Below are 21,446 nucleotides of genomic sequence, written 5' to 3'. Positions count from 1 at the left end.
TTTGAACCTCAATCGTCAGATCTCAGCCTCCTGAGCCAGATGTGAGCCACTAGCACCTGGCTGGAAAGTGTTTTGAGAGATCTCACAGAAGGAGAACCTCGCAGGGTGGAAGTTGAGCCAAGATTTATTTTAGTTGAACAGGATAAAGTAGGGAGAAATAGGAGAGGAGAGAACCCTCTGCTTTACCTCTAGAAGGTAGGGCATGAAGAAGACTCATTGGTGGATCTTAATGGTCTCTCTATTTCTACAGCTAGTGAATACATGTGCGTAGGTAATCTTGCAGTCTAGTGACCTCTGCTCTGAGCCCTTGCTTGATGGAAATGACCAAAGGACCAAGTACTTTGGATCTTATTTGGCCAGAGGGCATGGCCTTGAATTGTCCTCTTGATGTTCAAGGTCCACACTATCCCACCTAGATTAGGTGCTCCAGGGCCTGGGTGTGGAATGGGTGGCCCCCTTGGCCTGCAGCTGTACCTTACCTGGGAGCTGGTACCAGAGTCCAGTGACTTTCCCTCTGTCATAAGACCATCTTCTCAACATTAATATAGCCCAGGTTAGGTTAATATAGTCAGGCTAGGCATTGCTCGAGCTACTCAGGAGGCTGAGGTCTAATGATTGTGGTTCAAAGCCAGCCCAGGCAGGAAAGACTGTGAGACTCTTATCTCCACTTAACCACCGAAAAGCTGAAATGGAACTGTGGCTCAAGCATCTTTCTTGAACTCAGCACCTTGGATAGTGCCCAGGCCCTCAGCTCAAGCCCTACTACGGGCATGCACACACAGTCACACACCCAAAATATAACTTAGGTTCTTTCTATGTGACTTAGATTCTCTAGTTCTATTTTAAGATTTTCCTAGAGAACCTTGGGAAAGCACAGCTGTCTTGTTCTTCTGCATGTTTCCTTATCCATGTAGTCACCGACCCCCGGCTTCAGGCCCTGCAGCTCAGCTCCCAGGCGTAGCAGCCTCATCATTCATCTCATTGTGTGTTGCAGGGACTGGCTGTAATGCCTGCTACATGGAGGAAATGAGGAACGTGGAAATGTTGGAAGGGGACCAAGGCCTAATGTGTATCAACATGGAGTGGGGTGCCTTTGGGGACAATGGGTGTCTGGACGATATCAGAACCGAGTATGACAGAACAGTGGACGAATATTCTCTAAACACTGGGAAGCAAAGGTAACTGTCCGGCAGAGGAAGCCCCTAAGGGACAGGATGGGGAGAGTGTTGAGCTGCACTTCTTACAGTAGAAGTTTCTAGTAGGACTGAGGTTTGGGCAAAGGCTTGGGAACTGATCCCTCTGGTTTACTCCTCTTGGCTTCTGGCAAAAAAAAACCCAGGGAGATGGGGCACATGGGGCACTGATAGGGGACAAGAAGGTCGTAGAATATGCCTAGAGGGCAGGTGTCAGTGGACATACCACTGCCTCAGTGGCCTTTTTCTGGCCTGGGAGAATTTGGCCTTCCAGTCGCTCTTCCTTTCCTACTCATAGGAATAATATATGAAGGGTAGGGTATTATACCTAGGCCCTGTTCCAATTCCTCCATCCCATTGCAAGCTCCTGCACCCCCTAGTGGCTTTTTGCAGCTTTGCAATTGGCCAGGGGACTGGACTGAAATGTCAATGTCCACTCAGAAATGAAAGGAATAGATATTCTAACTCTCTAAAAATCATGCAATGATAACCAGGACAAGCTGGCCCAAGTCAGGTCCCATGGAACAGGAAGGTGGGCTCTGATTTGACCTTAGGAGTGTGTGACCTTTCAATATTTTTTTTTGGTCTGTGTGATCTTACCCTCTGCATTGTGCTTTATCGGCCCCGGGTGGTTCCGCAACTTTTAAAGAAACACAGGAACTTTCCTTTGTCGTCTTTTCATTCCATTAACCCTCGTATACTCACTGTGTTGGACTGTGTCCTGGGATTTGGGAGTTGAGAGACACACTCCCTGTCCTCAGGGCTGTCAGTCACTGCGGTGGTGGTGACAGGAGACAGCGAGTCTGTGTGCTGCCAAGGAGAAGGAGAAGAATGTGGTGTGAGGGAGCCTGAAAAAGGCAGGCAGAGCCCGTATACTCACTGTGTTGGACTGTGTCCTGGGATTTGGGAGTTGAGAGACACACTCCCTGTCCTCAGGGCTGTCAGTCACTGCGGTGGTGGTGACAGGAGACAGCGAGTCTGTGTGCTGCCAAGGAGAAGGAAAAGAATGTGGTGTGAGGGAGCCTGAAAAAGGCAGGCAGAGCCCACGTGGGGAGCACTGTGGTAGGGCCTTGTTGGGGACAGGGCACTTGGCCAATAGGGATTCAGCCAGGCAAAAGCAGGAAGTCCATGGGAGAAGGAGACCATCTATAGGCTTTGTGTTGGATGGGGGCGCAGAGGTTCCTGGTCCTTCCTAGTACTCTCTGCCTCATGGGGCAGCACAGGGCAGGTCTGTGGCTCTGCCCTGGAGGGGTAGTAAGAGACCTGGAGTGACTGAGAACAGGGGCTAGTAGAGAGCTATTAGTCCTCTTGATCATTTGGCATAGTCACCCAGCCCTCTTCTCCTGCACCAGGTATGAGAAGATGATCAGTGGTATGTACCTGGGTGAAATTGTCCGCAACATCTTGATTGACTTCACCAAGAAAGGATTCCTCTTCCGAGGACAGATCTCTGAGCCACTCAAGACCCGGGGCATCTTTGAGACCAAGTTTCTCTCTCAGATTGAGAGGTGAGTGGGGAGGGAATTCTGCTACCAGACTGTGCTCTAGTACTCTAGGTGCCTCGTATAAGTAGAAACGTACATTGTTTGCCCTTTTATGTCTGGTATATTGCACTTAGTGAAATGTTTTCATGGTTCATCCAAGTTGTAGCCTGTATCAGAATTTCCTCATGGTTTTTCCTTTTACATTTGTTTCGGATGGTACTGGATTTTGAACTCAGAGCCTTGTACTTGCTAAGCTGATATAATAATGCCGAGCCATGCCTGCGGCCCTGATTGTTGCTGGTTGCCCATCACAGTGACCGGTTAGCGCTGCTCCAAGTCCGCGCCATCCTTCAGCAGCTGGGTCTGAACAGCACATGCGATGACAGCATCCTGGTTAAGACGGTGTGCGGCGTGGTGTCCAAGCGGGCTGCCCAGCTGTGCGGCGCAGGCATGGCTGCCGTGGTGGACAAGATCCGAGAGAACAGAGGGCTGGACTATCTGCACGTGACCGTGGGGGTGGATGGGACACTTTACAAGCTGCATCCCCAGTGAGTACAGCTTCTTCTTGGATGGGCAGAGCCTGCTGGGCTGGATCACAGGCATTGGGGCGTGGCTTCCACCAGGGCAAAGCCTCGTGGGGGTGGCCAGCAGCCTGAAGCTGTGTATCCATGGATAGTGGGCAGCTCTGGACTTTGACTGCGACTCTTGTCTAGCTCACAGTATGAGGTGACTCACTCACCCTGCGTTTCCTGACCCCTGTCAGGTGGGAGCGAAAAAGGAGGAGAATGGATGTGAGCTGACCCATCCAGCAGGCCAGCTGCAGTCACGCTGGAAGGCTGGGCTTGCTGCATTGGAGAGGAATCTAAGAAGAGGGGAGGAGGGCTCGTTGTATTCATCTGCAGATTTGGAGCTTCTGGAAATCCAGAAGAACCAGTTTGGTCCTTTGGCTCTAAGGCAGGGGAGGGCAGGGAGTGCCTGGCCTCCTTTTGGCCAACTATCTGATACCCCAGTTTGGGGGCGGGGGGGAACATGTGACCCCCATCTCACATTTGGCTCCTATGATCAAGTGACCATTTATAAACTTGGGCTACATTTATCAGTGGTTACTACTAATAATGACTAGTGGTTCCATCCCAGATAGACTGGGCCATAATGTCATAGTTCTTACAAGCAACCTCACCTAACTCTGTGCAGACATTCCCTACTTACCTCATGCCATGCTTGGGATAAAGGATCTTTCTTGCGCCATCCTTATCTCCATCTCCCATCTTCATTGCTATCATCATCACTAGAGGTGCCACAGGAAGGGAGGGGTAGAGCTAGACTTTGGAGTCATAAACTTTGTGGTGTGTATGTGTGTGCACGTGCATACGTGTGTATATGTGTGCGCGTGCTCATGCATGTTGTGGTACTGGGGTTTGAACTCAGAGCCTGGGTGCTGTTCTTCAGCTTTTTTGCTCTGCCACGTGAACCACAGCTGTACTTTTGGCTTTTTTGGTGGTTAATTGGAGAGAAGAGTCTCATGGACTTTCCTTCCTGGGCTGTCTTTAAACTGAGATCCTCAGATCTCAGCTTCCTGAGTAGCTGGGATTACAGATGTGAGCCACTGGTTCCCGGCTGGAGTCATATACTCTTACTCTCAGTCCTGGAATCACATAGAAGCTGTTCTCAGTAACTTCACCTCTCCCAGGTCCTCCTGGGATTGCATAAACTGGCCTGGCTAGAAATTGTATATGAAATGTAGATGCCTAGTAGGTGTCCATCAAAGGCGGGGATAATTTCTGAGACCCTAATTCTGGCCCTGGCTTTTCCTTTTCAGCAGAGTATGATTGTCCCAGAGATTGTCCCTTGGAGAGAGGGCTACCTTCTCTTGCTGAAAGGGCTGTGGCCAGTGTTAGGCTTGGGGGGCAGGGGTCGAGTCTCAGGGCTGAAGTTGAGGTGGTACTGTTTGTTCCCATGTGTCCCAAATGGACCCAGTGCTTGGGCCTGCCTTGGGGAGGGGGGGATCCTTGCATAGACCCCAGCATCCTCTTGCTTATCAGATCCCCTAGGAGCCCCAGGCTCTGAGGAAGGGTGTTTTGAGTGTTACTCATCCCCTGACTCTCCCAGGCTATACAGATAGCTTTGTTTGGAGTTCTCACGTGTGCCCCCTGCTGGAGATGGTGATAATAGCAGGTTGTAAATCCTGTGGACTTGAGCTGCTCTTGGATCTTCCTCTGCCTCCTTGTTGGGAGTTGAGTGTTGTCAGCGGGGAGTGGCCGCTCCTCTCCTGCCTCTTCTCCCTACCTTCTCCTCTGTCTTGTCTTGCAGCTTCTCCAGAATCATGCATCAAACCGTGAAGGAACTGTCACCGCAGTGTAACGTGTCCTTCCTCCTATCCGAAGACGGAAGTGGCAAGGGGGCTGCCCTCATCACGGCCGTGGGCGTGCGGCTCCGAGAAACCAGCAGCTAAGAGCCAGGAACCCCAGCCTGCTGCCCTTCCAGCTCTTCTCTATACAAGCGATGACCCCCCCCTTGTTCCACCCAGCGAGCCATGCTGGGCGACCCTGGCACCAGAGCCTGCCTTGCCAACGTGGGAGAACAGAACCCAACCAATGGCGCCTCACGTAGGGTCCCACATAGAGTGTATGCTGTTGATAATCTCTTGCCCGGACCCCTCTCACTGCCCTGCCACTCTGCATGATTTGATCTCCACCCAGCCGTGCATCCCCCACGTGTGAGGTGTAGCGGCATCCTCCCTCCCTCGGGCGCCCCGCCAGCCGAGCCATGGCTGGTCCAGATGAAGACTCACACCATCCCACAGGCCTGCAGGGCCTCCGGAGCCCGTCCTTGGGGTCACCTCCTCCGAGTCAAATGTATTATCACCAGCAGACACTGCCGGCCCCCCTCTCCCAGGGTGGGGAGGGGGCGGGGGGAGAGGGAAGGCGTGGCCTGAAGGGCAAGTATGGATGTGGCGTTACTGCTGGTCCGTCCTAGCCCCCCCGTGCAGCCTGGCATGCCATCAGGAGGAGTCAGTGCCACTAAGTTGCGTGTCCGTGGACCTGGTCCTAGCCACATTGTGATAGTCTTGCATTCTGTGTGTCTCCTGGGGGGGGGTTGGGGGAGGTGGGAAGTCACGCGGGAAAATGTGTTGTCTCCATCAGAGTAAGAAAGGAACCCGCCCACACATGATGCCATCACTGGAATTTCCCATCGCTTTTGTGAGCCATGTTGTATGACTAGTAAACTTTGTACCGATTCAAACCACCCGAGTGATGCTTGCTGCTGGGGGAGAAGGGGGGGGAGATCTTGGCATGTGGCAAAAGCCAGATGTTGGGATTTTTTGTGGCCTCCTGGGTGTGGGGGAAGATTTAAATAAAATTATGGTCTGTAACCCCCAGCTTTGGTTTGGCATGAGGAGTTCAATACTGGCCTTACAGAATACAGAGACATAGACTCTCCTCTCAGCTGGTCTCGCAGCTCCAGCCCTGCTCGTTTCTCCTCTAGTCCCAATATCCTGAACCCTTACCCTAGGGCCTGGAAGGAGGGAAAAAAATGAATCCTCTGTCTTCCCCCTGTGCTAGGAAAAGTGAACAGGTGTCTTCATTGGGTTCAGTGGGAGGACGGACGGTGTGGCGCTGCTACCCACAGACCTTGCCTATGACAGCCAGTGACCCTTGACATCTGGTGGCAGCCCAGGGAAGTAGAATAGCCATTCTCTCTTCCTCAGTCCTAACAAGCAGTCCACAGGAAATAAAGCTTTGTCTGACTCTTACCTTACCCTAGCCTTCAAGACTGCTATTTTGGATTTTCCTCTGGAAGATTCCACCACAGGGCGTCCAGGCACCTGTGATGAGCAGCTGCCTGGGTCTGCATGCCCACCCTGGTGAGATGAGACACCTGTTGCTGGCACACCGACAGGGCCAGCTTCTTTGGTCCAGTGATCATTGTGCAAAGCAAGAATAACACTAGACTTGGGTGTGTGTTTGTGCTGTTCCTTGCTTCTTGTAGAGGGCACAAGGTGGTGGACGGTGAGTCAGCAGCAGGGGGGGAGATGAGGCCTAGGCATGGATAGGCCAAGCCGAGAGCACTCTGAGCGAGACAGTTGGTGTTCTGACTGTCTGCTTCTTGCTGCAGAAGTGAGGGTGGTGTAGCTGTGTTGCTGACTCACAGGTGCTGTTCATGCAAAATGGCTGGCACAGTAAATACAAGCAGGGCTGCCATTTATGGAGGACTTAGCCTGCTGTTGTGTGGCTATCATTCTTATCAACCCTTAGCATCCCTGGGGGTAGTTTTGTACTGAGCAGTGGAAGAGGCTGAGGGTCAGAATAAGTTGCCCAAGGCAACTAAGCTGAGGTTCCTTCTAACCCTGAACTCTACCGCCCAGCCTGGGCTATATCCAGTCTCTAGATCTGGAAAGCCCCAAGTCAACTCATAACCACTGGACTTTGCCACAAAAGGAGAGTCCTTGTGTCTTTAGTAGATATGCTGTGTTGGTCTTATCCAAAGTGTTAGAGATATTTTTGTGAATCCCGTTGATCAAGTCTGAAGTTTTCACATGCAAATTTGGATTCCCAGCTTTTCTTGGAAGAGCAGGCAACAGTAAGCCACCTTACCACATGGAAGCAGTCATGTCCCCTTGGGTGTCTGTCCCCTGCAAGAGGACACCTTTTCCTTCCACTAACTTGTCCCAGGACTGGCTATGCCCACTCTGGTGCGAATAGGAACCCTTTATTGGAGCATTGACAGGTCTCTGTACATCTGTTCATCATGTTGTACATCTCAGGAAGCATTAGAGTTTGCAGCTCCTGAATTAGGTGTTGGCTTACACAGTCTCTTGGGCTCTGATTGGGTCCCTGAAATGCTCTTTGATGAGTGGGCGGGCTCTGAACTCTTCTTGATTTTCTGTTGGCGGATTGGAGGGTGGGGTGTGGTCCAAACATTTACATTTGCTCTTCTCAGCGGTCTGGTCCTGCAGTCAGGCACAAGGCTTGGGTTCCAGAAGGTCCCACCTCTCAAGGACCCCCGGCTTGACCATTGGTCGCCTCGGAAGGGGTTATGTCCCCAGTCATGAACAAAGTGTCTTTTGTGTGACATCTGTTGACTCTTATAGAGAGGGATGGCGTGTGGGTCAGCTCCATCTTATCTTCTTGGGTTGGTGTGACCCAGGGGCAGCACCAGAAAGCAAGCCGGAATCCAGAGCGAAACCTGGAGGGGGGATGCAGGGGCACCTGAGCAAAGATGTTAGGGAGCTGTCTGCCATGTAGCTGCTTCCAGACCTAGGAGACTCCCAGAGGAAAGTCGCTGCCATCCCCCCATCCCACAAGAGCCTACAATTGCTCAGGGTCTCTTTTGAGGTACATTCTTGAGGGGATTTAGTTTTAGGAAACAGAAAAGATTCTGCAGGGCTGGGAATGTGGCTTAGTGGTAGAGTGCTTGCTTGCCTAGCATGCATGAAGCCCTGGGTTTGATTCCTTAGTACTACAAACAGAAAAACCCAGAAGTGGTACTGTGGCTAGAGTGGTAAGAGTGCTAGCCTTGAGCAAAAGAAGCTCAGGGACAGTGCCCAGGCCCTGAGTTCAAGTCCCAGGACTGTAGGGAGAAAGTATTCTGCAGTTTCATCTAGGATTTGAGAGGCTGACCATCGACCATGATTATGAACAAGTGTAATGACAATGGGTTTTTCCCATGTGACTTGGTGACCTATTTAAAGAGTAATCTGTTGATGAAAAGAACAATTGGGGCTCTGGCAATGTTGGAATAGGGGGTGCTCTCCCAAGGGACTGCTCTGAAGATTTCACAGATGGCAGCCACCAAGCGTGGACACAAGCTTAAAAAGAAACTTTTCTCAGGGCAGCGCCGAATATTCACGTATACACTGGAGTCAAGAGGAAGTAGATGTGGTGAGTGAGAAGAAGGGGCTGGAAGAGAGAATATGGCTAGGGGCTACACAGAGGGGTAGAGATAAAAGGGGACCCTGTGCAAGGGGAGAGGGACCGAGCTGCCCTTGCTTCCTGGGCTGCAGGGTTCTGTGTTCCAGAAGAGACACTTTGCTTGGGATCCTCCATCACCTTAAAGCTCCGTGAGACCCAATGGCAAGCCTACTGAATGCCTGTGAACTTAGAGGCCTCCATGCAACTACCCCACCCCACATGCCACACCCACACTCCCAATCCTGCTCCATCTCTCCCTGGCAGTCCTTCCTCAGCTGCTGACAACAGTCAGCCCTAGGATGATGGCTCACGCCTGTCATCCTAGCTACTCAGAAGGCAGTGAGACTTGAGGATCAAGATGCAAAGCTAGCTCGGGCAGGCAAATCCAATTAACCAGCAAAAAAAAAAAAAAAAAAGCAGGAATGAGGCAGTGGCTCAAGTGGTAGAAGACCAACAGGCTTAAGTGAAAAAGTCCAGGGAGAGAGAGAGAGGCCCTGAGTTCCAGCCCCAGCACCTGCACAGGCAAGAGCCAAGGGGTCTCTCCGGTCAATATCACTCACATCAGTCCTGTGAGGGTAAGACTTTGTGTCTGCCTCTAACTTATCACCAGCCTGAAAAGCCTGCTCTGCCGGATGACAGAGCTGGTGGGGATGGGCTTGGGGTTCCTGCCTGGTTCACTACCTGCTCCTTTACAAGAGCCCCAAAGCAAGTGTCCCCTCATGGACTCTACTTCTCCAAAAGCATAAAAGGTAGGAACACCTGATGATAGCTGAGCCAGCAGGGAGATTTTGCTCCCTTTATTCCTGGCCATCTCTGTCAAGATCATTTCCCAGCTGCCTTGAGCCCCTGGAGGAGAAGAAGAAATACACTAATCTTGCTGGGAGCAGCTGCCTCCCATCTGAGTCCCCCAAGCCTTCATTCCAGTGCTTCACAGGCCAGGTAGGTTTCTGCTCATCGGTGCAGATGGACACTTTGGAAATATCAGAGCAGAGGCTTGCAGGTGTAGCTCAAGTGGTAGGGTGATTGCTTAGTGTGTGGGAGTCCTGGGTTTAATCCCCAGTACTCGAAGAAGCAAAGTTTTTTTCTTGGAAAAGCCAGGTTCCAGTGACTCACGCTTATACTCCCAACTACTCAGGAGGAAAAAGGTTCAAAACCAGTCTAGACAGGAGAGTCCATGAGATTCATCTCTTAGCCAGCAAAAAGCCAAAAAGGCTCAAAGTGATGGAGCAAGTCTTGAGCATAAAAGCTAAAGGACAGAACCCTGAATTCAAGCCCCCCCACAATACAGGCAAAAACAAATAAATGTTAAAAACAAATAAATGTTAAAAGAATCCCAGCACTAGATAGAGAAATTGGTTAGGAGGAGCAAGTTTGGGTCTGAAGCCAGTCTGGGTTTTTATAGTGAAATGGAGGACTAGGAATATTGCTCAGTGGCAGAGTACTTGGTCATGGAAGGTCTCACTACTACAAAACACACAACAGCCAAGTCAGCCCTTGCTCCTTGACTTGGTTCTTTTGTCCTTTCTGACCCTGGCCTCTCTCTTTTTCTACCTGCAGATCCTCCTGACACCAACAATTGGAGCCAGGTGCTGGTGGCTCACGCCTGTAATTCTAGCTACTCAGGAACCTGAGATGTAAGGATCACATTTCAAAACCAGCCTGGGCAGGGAAGTCTGTGAGACTTTCCAATAAACTTCAAAAGCCAGGAGAGCTGTGGCTTACGTGGTAGAGTGCTAGCCTTGAGCACAAAACTCAGGAACAGAACCTAGGTCCGAAAGAAAGAAAAAGGAAGGAAGGAAGGAAGGAAGGAAGGAAGGAAGGAAGGAAGGAAGGAAGGAAGGAAGGAAGGAAGGAAGGAAGGAAGGAAGGGAAAGAAAGAAAAAGGAAGGAAGGAAGGGAAAGGAAGAAAGAAAAGGAAGGAAGAAAAAAGAAAGGAAAGAAAGAAAGAGAGAAAGAAAAAGAGATGGGGGAAGGGAAGGGAAGAGAAAAGAAAAAGAATTGGAACTCTGGTTTGCCTAGGAGAAGGCTTTGGGGAGAATGTGTGACCCAAGCTAGGATTAGGCCAGAGGAAGGGTTATGCTGTAGCTGACCTAGAGGACCTAGAGGGGTAAGGGATATCCCTAGACTTGGAGTGGAGGCTGCAGCTGTGAAGGGGAGCCTCCTCCTCCTCCTCTGGAGGAGGCCCCAAGGGTGAGGCTCACCTGCGGTTGAGGCAGCAGTAGATGATGGGGTTGTACATGGTAGAGCTCATGGCCAGCCAGAAGAGTGCAAGGTAGACCTGCTGGATGAACTTGTGGTAGTAGATGTCTTCCTGGAAGCTGCCCAGGATGAAGTAGAGGTGGTAGGGCAGCCAGCACACAGCAAAGGTCACCACCACCAGCACCATGGCCTTTACAAACTGGTCCAAAAGAGGCTTAGGTCAGTCTTCTGCCCCAGGGCCCTAGGCCTTCCCAGAGCAGCATGGGGGTCCTTCATATCATGATCACTCCCAAACTTCCCCAATCAGTGGCCTCTGTGCCGACACACATCTGCATTATCCAGCTCCCCACGAGGGATGGGACAGCAAATGGAGAAAACTCTATTTGGAGGGACACAATGATAGAATAGATAGTGTCCAACTGCCGCCCAGAGTTGCCCTGTAAAAATGTCCGTTGGCTGGGCATGGTAGTACACATTTGTAATCCCAGGGAGGTGAAAGTAGGAGGATCATGGTCTAAAACTACAAAAAAAATACAAGGCCCTCCCTATTTGTAAAATAACTAAAGCAAGAAGAGATGAAGTGTGACTCAAGTGATAGATCGCCTGCCTAGCAGGCGAAAAGCCTTGAGTTCAAACTCTACTAACACACACACACACACACACACACACACACACACACACACACACACACACACACACATCTACCACTGGTTAAAAAAACAACAATAAAAACACGTTTCTTTGACCTGGCTACATGCCTCAATTAACCCATTGTGTTCTCTGGTTGCCTAGCAGGAAGAGGGTACAACCAAGATCAAGGTGAGGTTTGCTTGAAAAAGGAGGAAAGTCTAGAGCATAGAAGGCTTAATTGGAACCCCAGGGGGAGCTTTGATGTTGGGGGAAGAGGAGACATTGCCATATGGCCTAGAAATGGGAAGATGATGGACTATAATTGAGTCTCTACATCTCTAAGGTTTTAGCTCTAGCCCTTGAGGATTCTCTGAATTCTCGAAAGGAGCCTTCAGTATGTAAATTCTGAAATCCAACATTCCAATGATTCAAAGGGTTAACATCTTAAGATTCTTGAAGTGTCTGAAATTTGGTGGGGCGTTAGTACTCTACTAATGTTCCAGGGAATTCCTTTAACCTTGTATTTGCCCAAAGACCAGAGGTCAACCCTCCTGCCAGGGATAGGGGTAGGGCTAGGGACAGGGAGAAGATGGGGTGGGTAAGGAATTGAGCTACAGTCCCAGAATGGACAGCCTCAGGACTCTGAGCTCCTTGATGCCCCCTAGTGGATAAGTCTTGAGCCAGCAAGAGCAGTTTCCTAAGGCCAAGCCTGTTCTGGCCCCAGCTGGCCTGTCTCATCTGGTGCTCACCTTCTTCTTGGCCGTCAGGTGGCGCAGGTTGGCGCCATGTGCCTGGTGTCTGGGAATGGCCCGTCTCCACAGGGTGAGGCCAATGACGCTGTAGGCCACGAACATCACCACGAGGGGCAGGAAGTAGATGAGGGCGATCACCACAAGATGGTATCTGGAAGGAAAGTCAGGGACCTGGGCATCCAGTGTCTCTGATGTCCACCTGAGAGATTGTTCCAGGACCCTGTGGTTCCCACCATGCAGCCCTATCCTAGACTACCTCCTATGCCTTGATTTGAATTAAAATAAAGGCAACATTGGCTAGCATATGTGCCCAAAGAGGACTTGCTTTCCCTGCAAAAGGGCCAGCAGCTTTAGTGAGACAAGTGTTAGAAAAGGAAATAGGAAATGTAAAATACCAGCTGAGTATGGTAGTACATGCCTGTAATCCTGGCATGTGGGAGTCTGAGGCATATTATGAGTCCAAGGCTATCTTTGGCTACATACTGAATTCCAGGACATGGGCTGCATGGCAAAACCTTTTTTTATTGTTGTTTTGTTTTTTGTTTGCTTGTTTTTGCCAATCCTGGGGCTGGAACTAAGGGTTTGGGCACTGTCCCAGAGCTTCTTTTTGCTCAAGGCTAGCACTCTACCACTTGAGCCACAGTGACACTTCCAGCTTTTTCTGTTTATGTGGTACTGAAGAATCAAACCCAGGACTTCATGCATGCTAGGCAAGCACTCTACCACTAAGCCACATTCCCAGCCCTAAACTCTATTTTTAAAAACAAGCAAAGAAACAAATAAAAATAAGTAATATGCTATTAAACACACAGGAGAAAAAAATGGCCCTGCTCCTATTCCTTTTTTTTTTTGATGGGGGGGGGGGGTTCGGTCGTGGGGCCTGAACTCTGGGCCTGGGCGCTGTCCCTCAGCTCTTCAGCTCAAGGCTAGTGCTCTACCACTTGAGCCACAGCGCCACTTCTGGCTTTTTTCTTTTTGCTTACATGGTGCTGAGGAATTGAACCCAGGGCCTCATGCAAGGCAAGCGCTCTACGACTGAGCCACCTTCCCAGCCCCCTGCTTCTATTCTTGTTAACAATGTTTTTCTTCTGGAATCATGCTTGTACAGGTAAAAATGTTTATGCACATATATGCATATGCACATGTACAAGAATAAGTACGTACATATATTAGGGAGAGGATACATGTAATCTACACCTGACTGGGTGGCTGGATGGCTAGAGAAAGCTGCTAAGAAGGGTCCGTGTCCAGGAAAAGAGCAATGGAAAATTGTCACACTGCACACACCAATGTCATTTCCCTTCCTGTCCATCAGCACTTGATTGGAAATATTCCTAGGGTCAGCAAACACCTTTGCATTCACCTTGAGGCCAGTGGCTCAGAACATTGCTACATGGCCACCATGTCCCAGGGAGGACACCTGGTTATTTGCGGATCTTTGTCTCCTTTTGCAAAGACAGTGTAAAGACGTGTGTCCCTGGCTCCTTTTCTGACTCATGCTAATGCCCCTCAAGCAGCAGGCTGCAGCGGTGGAAGCCAGCTGGGTGCAGGAGAGGCAGCTGACACTCAGCTGTGTGCTGTGTTACTAACCTAGAATGGCATTCAGTGATGTGCATTAAATGTATTTTCCAGTTAAGGTATTTTCAGCTGGGTGCTGGTGGCTCACATCTGTAATCCTAGCTACTTAGGAGGATGAAGATTTGAGGCCAGCCCACGCAGAAAAGTCATGAGGATCGATCTCCAAAAAACGAAAAGCAAGGCTGGAGGTGTGGCTCAAGTGGTAGAGCACCAGTCAAACAAACCAGTGAGCAGATGTAAGACTTTTGAGGGTTTTTCTAAAAAGATACTTTTAACCAAGGATGGATTCACGAGGTTTGACCCCATTGTTAGTAGAGGAGTCTTAAAATGTACACTCACATAATCCCATATATTCCTGCAGAGTCCTGTGCATACCCACAGGTACCTACTACACAGATGTGAGCATGTACACACAGTCATACACAGTGCCCTCCACACCCAGGGCCTTACAGAAGGAGTGTTTTGCCCCCGCTGTCTTCGGGCCAGGCCACCACGCACTTGGTGGCACCCTGGTCCACAGTGATGGTGGAGTAGAAGCACTGGGGGAAGGCAAGGGCCAGGGCCACCAGCCAGATGCCTGCTATAACCGCCTTGGTGCTGAGTGCTGAGAGCCGTGGCTGGAAGGGGTGGACAATGGCCATGTACCTGTGGGCAGAGTACAGGGAAAGGCAATCAAAACTCTCAGTAGATTCCATCTCACACTAAGAGGTTAGACATTTATAGACTAGTCAGACTGTCCACCAAGAAAAGAAGCAACAATAACATGCTGGAGAGGACAGGTGGCCGGGGAGGAGGAATTCTGATGTTCTGTTGGTGGGAATGAATGTAAATGAGTGCAACCACTATGGAAATCAGTATGGAGGTTCCTCAGAACACTAACACTAGAACTCCCATACAATCCAGCCACACTTCTGAGTGCAGCAACTTAAGTCAACCTACAGTTGAGACACCTAAATATAGCCTGTGCTTACTGAAGCACTATTCACAATAGCCACATTATGCAATCCAACTGGGGTGCCCTTCACCAGATGAAGAAAATGCAGTACCTCTACACACAGTGGAGTAGAAGTCAGCCATAAAGAAGAACCAAATCATATTTGCAGGAAAATTCATGGAAGTCATCATGTTAAGAGAAATAAGATCGATGTAGAAGGACAAGTACACAATATCATCTTTCAAGATGAAAAAAAAAAACAAACCAACAACAGATGAAACCAGGTAGTGGTGGCTCATGTCTGTAATACTAGCTACTCAGGCAGCTGAAATCTGAGGATCACGATTTGAACCCAGCCTGGGAAGAAAAGTCCAATTAACTTATCTCTAATTAACTACCAGAAAACCAGAAGTGGAGCTGTGGCTTAAAGTGGTAGAGCACTAGCCTTGAGCAAAAAAAGCACTCAGGGACAGTGCCCAGGCCCTGAGTTTAAGCCCCATGATCAACCAAAACAACAACAACAAAAACACCATGAAAGGGGCTGGGAAGATGGCTCAGTGGTAGAGCGCTTGCCTTTAATGCATGAGGCCCGGGGTTCGGTTCCTCAGCACCACATAAGCAACAACAACAAAAAAGCCGGAAGTGGTGCTGTGGCTCAAGTGGTAGAGCACTAGCCTTGAGCTAAAGAGCTGAGGTACCCAGTACCCAGGCCCAGAGTTCAGAGCCCACGACCGGACCAAAAAAAAAAAAAAAAAAAAAAACAACACCATGATAGTAGAAGGAGGACTATTTAGGGGAGGAGGAGAGAGACAACAGAGTAATGGAGAGATATGATCAAAGCACACTATACATATGTATAAAATGCCATAATTAAACCAATTATTGGGGACAACTCATATATTCATGCAAAAAAGAGATTTGTGTGTGTATATGTATGTGTGTGTGTGTGTAACACTGAACATGACCTACAGTCCAGCAGATCTGGACTGGACTGTGGTGTTGAAGCAACACTATTAGGTATTTCTTCTCTCATCTGTGTGCTGGTCCTGGGGATTGAACTCAGGACCTGGGACACTGTCCTTTAGCTTTTTCTCTTAAGGCAGTTCCACTCCTGGTTCTTTTGGTGGTTAATGAAGGATAAGGGTTTCATGGACTTTTTCTTCCTCTGGCTGGCTTTAAGCAGTGATCCTCAGATCCCAGTCTCCTGAGTAGCTAGGACTGCAGGTGTGAGCCACCAGTGCCCAAAGCTGCTGAATACTTGTGCAATCCCAGCACCTAACATCTGTGACAAAGCCCAGGCTCCACTCTGGTCCTGCCAGCTGCTTTGCTGCCTGATTTTGAACTGTCCTTGTCCACACAGGAACTCATGCACTCCTGTTTTCTTTCTCTCCACAGTCTTCAGGCAGTGGTTACATGCTCCTCCCTCCTCCCCCTGTAGCACTGACCTATTCCTGTGGTGGTGGCTGGGCCCTGGGTCAGCTTTGCCCTTATCAGCCTGGACCCAGGCAGGTGCCTCAGTGAAACAGATGAATGGCTATTTTCCTCAACGTTCTTGAACACATCTCTTCTTGCCTTCCATAGCTGTAGGTAACTGAGGGCCAACCTTAGAGCCTCTAGGTTCACTGCTGTTCTTGGGGGTAAGGTGGGAAGGGGGAACAGGTCCTTTATCCCGTGAGGGGCAGCTTGGGCCACTTTGGATATTGACCTGGATTCCAATCCTGTCTCTGCTGCTTTCTAACAGCAGGATGTCAAGCAACTAGCCTTTGCTGTTAATGCTCCATGTTAACTTCAGAGATGGATACTGCTAATTCTTGTATTAGGTTCTTGTGTGAAGGAAATGAAGAATCTGAAGACAACAGGGACTCAGGGTTTGGAGAATGTGGTTATCCCTATTTATTCTGTGTCCTAAATTCACCAGAATTCTGGTTTGGGTCCTGGATGGCTCCAGGATCTTCTCTCCCTGGGGGTTAATCTGAGCCTTGGGACAAGGCCAGGATAGTAGAACACAGCCCTGAATTTTATGTAATCCAAGTAAGGAAGTTCTGTCAGCATCTTGGGCACAAAGACTCTGTGCCTGGTGAACATTTCCATCTGGTTTTCTTCTAGAACATTCACCCCTGCAGAGTGCAACACGAGCATCCTTTCCTGTTATCTTTGTCCAAATCCCACCCACTGAGACCCACCCTGACATCAATTTACAAGGTAAATGTGACTGCTCTACTAGGAATTTAAACCATAAGAACATGAATAAATAAAATCTGTGTTGTTGTTGTTGTTGTTATTGGTGGTGGTGGTAGTGTGTGTGTGTGTGTGTGTGTGTGTGTGTGTGTGTGTGTGTGTGTGTGTGTGTGTGTGTGTGTGTGTGTATGTAGGTTCTGGGCCTTGAACTCAGGGCCTGGGATCTGTTCCTGACTTATTTTTATTTTTATTTTTTTATTTTACTTCAAGGTTGGCATTCCATCACTTGAGCTAAAGATCCACTTCCAATTTTTTGGTGGTTAATTGGAGATAAAAATCTTAAGGACTTTCCTGCCCAGGCTGGCTTTGAACTCTGATCCTTGATCTTAAGCTCCTGAGCAGCTAGGATTATAGGTGTGAGCCACTAGCACCGGCTCTATGTTGTATTTTGAGGTCACAAGAGCTGTGAAAAAGTATTAGAGAAGAAGACTGGAGGCAGAGCTCAGTAGTACCATGCCATCATGCCAATCTATCAAGTGCAAAGCCCTAAGTTCAAATCTCAGATACACACACACACACACACACACACACACACACACACACACACACACACACTCTCATTAGAAAAGAACCTATGGTACCCTATGTGTGTGTGCCAGTGTGGGGTTAGGTTGTACTGATCATTTTTCCTGTAATGCTCAGAATAATGTCTGTACATAGCAGGCACTGGACATGCATTTGTTAGGTGAGTAAAGAATGGAGGAATGAATGCCATCCTGCTCCAACTGTTACCCTCTCGCTCTTGGATTATTTGTTCTGGCTCCACCTTGCTCTTTGTAGCCCACCCACCCTTTAAATAGAAGCTCTGAGAAGCCAGGAGTTGTGGTTTTGCCCATTGGCATATGTCTGCACAGGTGCCCAAACTGTGCTCAACACAAAGGGACCATCCAAGTATTTGTTGCATAAATAAAAAGAAAATTTGAATAGGATGTTAAGAAACATCCAGGGGGCCTTAAGGTGTATTTGTGGTCGGTGGTGGGCTGTGTCCTGTACCCACAGCCCAGAGGGTGGGGCTCCAGGCCCTGGCTTTGCCTCTAACTTGATGATGGAACTCAGGTAATATACACCGTCTCTAGCCTTGGTTTCCCTGGGTGTAAAGGTAAAAGTTAAGCCTCTAGGAATGATGTTCAAATGTTTCTTCCCATTTTTACCTATGGAAGAAATGTCCCTAAATGAAATATTCTGGGAAACTCCATCTTAAACAGCTGCAGCTAAGCAGTGAGGGTAGAGGTTGCTGGGAAGGCTGGAGTGAGGAGACTGCAGGTCTCACACACTGTGGAGCCCATTTCGAGAACCCCGCCTCCCCCACACTCAAGGTCTTTCCTATGCCCCGTCCGGAGTGCTGTCTTCACGGCCCTTCCCCAGGCACCCAGGTCCCCTTCCATTGCCAAACCGAGCCCTGCCAGCCCTGAGCAGCTATCCAAGGACTCCAGCCCAGCCTGGGTGTGGCTAACACCCCTGCCCTATGCGCTCTCTTCCCGGGCTTCCAGTCAGAGCCCCTGAAAGCAGTGTGGGGGAGAATGATTAGTCTTGTTAAAAGTAGATACAAACTACATATAACTTTCATTGTTTTCCCCCTCACGCCATTTATATAGACTATAAAACAATAGGAGCAATTTCTTCCTCGTGACAGAAAGATACCAAAACAAAGATCAAATGCAAAGAAAACAGTACAACTACCCCTGAGTCTAACTTCAGCTCTTCGTGCTTTAACTCCACAGTTCCCTAGGTCTGTCCTCCAGAGTCATAACTTTGAATCACACCCAGGTTGGAGCAACGTTTCTCCCTTCCCTTGCTGTGGGGCCACAGGCCCATCACCCCTCCACCAGAACCCCAGCAAAGTGACACGGCTACACCCTTCCCTGCTCTGCTCTTGCCTGTCAGCGGCGATGGCGGTCATGGAGTAGATGCTGACAAATGTGACTGTGATGGGGAAGAGATTCTGGAAGTAGCAGAAGGCCCGGCCAAAATACCAGATATTGTGGCTGGCATAGATGAAGTTGAAGGCAGCGTTGAAGGCAGCCATGCAGAGGTCGGCCAGCGCCAGGTTGATGATGAAGTAGTTGGTGACTGTACGCATCCTCTGGTGAGCCAGGATGATCCAGATGACTGTGGCGTTGCCTGTCACAGCCACCAGCACCAGGGCCACATAAGCAGTGGCCCATAATGCCAGCTGCCAGCTGGGCATGGAGAAGGCTGTGATGCCTGTGGCGTTGCCCTCGGAACCAGACGAGATGTTGGTATCAGTCCTCATGGCACAGCCCCCCATGGCTGTTTCTAAGCCCAGGTCCTGGGCTTCCCTTGGCAGCTCCTCCTAGACTTGCAACGGAAGAGAAAGCCTCTTTGGTGCATGGATTTATGGGGGGTGGAAGGGGTGGAGAGACGAAAAGGGAAAGTGAGGGACGTCCAGGCTGCAGGCCACGCCTTTGTCTCAATCCAGTGTGAATTTGGCTGAGCAGAAAGTCCGATCCAAAGGCATCTAATCCACGTCAGGTTCCCAGGCTCCTGCCAGATCTTCCAAATACACATCAAACCAGAATTCCAACCAAGGTTTCAGGGTAGGAGCCGTCCTGGTATCACCCAGGTTCAAACTGAGAGGCCACGGGAGAAGATGAGCTGCTGAGGTCATTCAGTAAGTTGTTCATAAACCAGAACTTGAACCCAGAACTTGAACAGTAGGAATCTGGGTATTACAAGTCATCTGTCTCTCCAGGTTCTGGAGGGGTGCAAGCTGGGTTGGGGGTTCCCTGCTCTGCTAGCTACCAGCCTTTAGTGGCCTCTCTGAGCTGCTCTTCTTTGCAAGGCCAGCTCGGGCCTTGGTGGAGGTGCTGTGGGCTCCTGAGGTGGGGCTGTCCCGCCCTCCCTTGCCCCGCCCCCTGCTGAGACCTCTCATCTCTTGAAAGATTTCAGACACAGGCTGGAGGCCAGGAGAGGCCTAGGGAAGTAGGCACAGGATGGTGGGTGGGGGTGGCCCACAGGGTACTGTTCTCAGCAGTGTTTACTTCAGCCTGGACAGGAGCTGCATCTAGCAAGTGATTGAGCACACAAATGGGAGCCAGAGGGAGTTTAAGCTAGGCTCTAGGGCCCCAGGAAAGTTTCTTAAATCCTTCTGAAGAGAAAGTCTCAGTGAGACATTCAGAAATACCCGGGGGGAGGGGAGAGAGGGCTTTGGGGTGCATTTGATGGTGGAGGGGCAGTCAGATGAGGGGCTAGCTCCTGTGCCCACATCCCAAAGGGCTAGGTTCCTGGTCCCTGGCTCTGTTGATTTGCTGGCTGGCTTCCAGGAATCCTGATCATTTTTAGCCTAAGTTTCCCCAAATTTAAAACTAGAAGTTTTACATTTTGTTCAAGCTTTGTGTTTATAACAGAGTTTGCAAATGAAATCTTCAGGGAAAACTCCATAGCAAAACCAATAAAGTAGAGCTGTGAAGGTTGTTAGGCACTAAGGGGGGGTAGGAGGGATGGGGAGATTAGTCAGGGTGTGGGAAGCATTAACAGGGAACTAGCCACCCCATTTGGAAAACAGGGAAAGGTTGCGGGCATCTCTCAGAAACTTGAAAGTTTTCAGTAGCTTGATTGCATGTGGTCTACTCAGCACTGGAGAGGGACATTAAAGAGCACAGCATGGACTCATGGTCTCAGGAGGAAGCCCCCCTCCTACCCTCTGTGTACCGCCCCCCCCCCACACGGTCAGCTCAGAGCTCTGCAAGAGGAAAACCAAACCTCAAGCAGTTGTAGCCCATTCCCAGGTGAGGGCCCTCTGATCCAGGGGTCTCCCTTTAAAATCATTGTCTTAGGATGAAGACTGGGCTCACAGTCTTGTCTGTGATTCCTGGGAAGGGCCGAGATTCAACTGATGAGCTGCACGGTGTGTGTATGTGCACACTTGTACACGAGTGTGTATGTGTATGTATGTGTGTAGTGATGGTGATGCGTCTAAGTGATTGTATATATGTGGCTGACGGATGTGAGTGCTCATTCACTCACACGCAAGTACACACCCGTGCAAGCCCATGCATACCTGTGGCATTCTAGCTGGGGACAGGGCAGGCTTTTCAGGGTGGTGCAGGATGCCTCATGAAAGTCTAGGAGAGCTATTTTTCAGCAGCCCTCAAACAGTGACCTCAGGCTGTGCCTGGCATAGCCTGGATCTTTCCTGGCTGTGCAGCCTCTCTCCCAGGCACCCCTGTCTGCTTCTCTCCCTCCCCTTGTGCCAGTGTCCAGACCCCTGGCCTCCTACCTCCCTGCATAGCTAGGAAAGACTTCTAAGGTTTTCTAGTGTTGAAAAGATGATGCAGTCTATGCAATTCAGAATAAAAACAGCATTAAGCTATATATCATGAAACTTCAATGTATACTGAAATCAAAAGAGCTTCTTTTAGATTTTTCTCACTGCACTCCTGAATACATTCAGCATTATGATTCTATCCATTGCTGGCTGTGTTGAGGTGCTGGGACTGGGGTGCAGGGGGAAGGAGTCATCCATCCCCTGTCCTTGGGGAGGGGTGCTTCCAGGGCCCCTCCTC

At 49.7% G+C, this 21,446-nt stretch overlaps 2 protein-coding genes across 8 annotated transcripts in view; one reads left to right on the top strand and one right to left on the bottom strand.

Moving 5' to 3' along the window:
- Nucleotides 1–5,920, top strand: part of Hk1 (hexokinase 1) — an 87,720-nt gene extending 81,800 nt beyond the window's left edge. For all 6 annotated transcript variants that reach the window (XM_070020939.1, XM_070020938.1, XM_070020940.1 and 3 more), the window contains 4 exons: nt 995–1,178; nt 2,546–2,701; nt 2,992–3,225; nt 4,988–5,920. In XM_070020939.1, the coding sequence (XP_069877040.1) occupies nt 995–1,178; nt 2,546–2,701; nt 2,992–3,225; nt 4,988–5,129 (716 nt within the window). In that variant the 3' untranslated portion in view covers nt 5,130–5,920. The remainder of the gene's footprint in view (nt 1–994; nt 1,179–2,545; nt 2,702–2,991; nt 3,226–4,987) is intronic.
- A 732-nt stretch (nt 5,921–6,652) lies between these two features.
- Nucleotides 6,653–19,458, bottom strand: Tacr2 (tachykinin receptor 2). 2 transcript variants are annotated; one of them, XM_070020951.1, is made up of 5 exons: nt 18,798–19,458; nt 14,199–14,393; nt 12,168–12,321; nt 10,791–10,987; nt 6,653–7,864 (listed from the first exon to the last, which is right to left on the bottom strand). In XM_070020951.1, the coding sequence occupies exons 1-5, from the start codon at nt 19,187–19,189 to the stop codon at nt 7,672–7,674; spliced, it is 1,131 nt and encodes a 376-aa protein (XP_069877052.1). In that variant the 5' UTR covers nt 19,190–19,458; the 3' UTR covers nt 6,653–7,671. The 2 variants fall into 2 exon arrangements, with proteins under 2 accessions (XP_069877052.1, XP_069877053.1); XM_070020952.1 differs by having other exon boundaries at nt 18,894–19,458.
- Between the last annotated feature and the right edge of the window lie 1,988 nt (nt 19,459–21,446).

This window comes from Dipodomys merriami, unplaced genomic scaffold (genome assembly GCF_024711535.1).
Source record: "Dipodomys merriami isolate MVZ:Mamm:240054 unplaced genomic scaffold, mDipMer1.0.p SCAF_14, whole genome shotgun sequence".
NCBI lineage: Eukaryota > Metazoa > Chordata > Mammalia > Rodentia > Heteromyidae > Dipodomys > Dipodomys merriami.
This window is presented reverse-complemented; position numbering and strand designations above follow the sequence as displayed.

Bases quoted from the DNA above. Each gene is read 5' to 3' on its own strand.
- Tacr2 (XM_070020951.1), bottom strand. From the start codon at position 19,189: ATGGGGGGCTGTGCCATGAGGACTGATACCAACATCTCGTCTGGTTCC. The intron at 14,394-18,797 runs GCAAGAGCAGAG...CTCTGCCCACAG, and splicing joins ACCGCCATCGCCGCTGACAG to GTACATGGCCATTGTCCACC. The intron at 12,322-14,198 runs GTAAGGCCCTGG...CTTTCCTTCCAG, and splicing joins GGGGGCAAAACACTCCTTCT to ATACCATCTTGTGGTGATCG.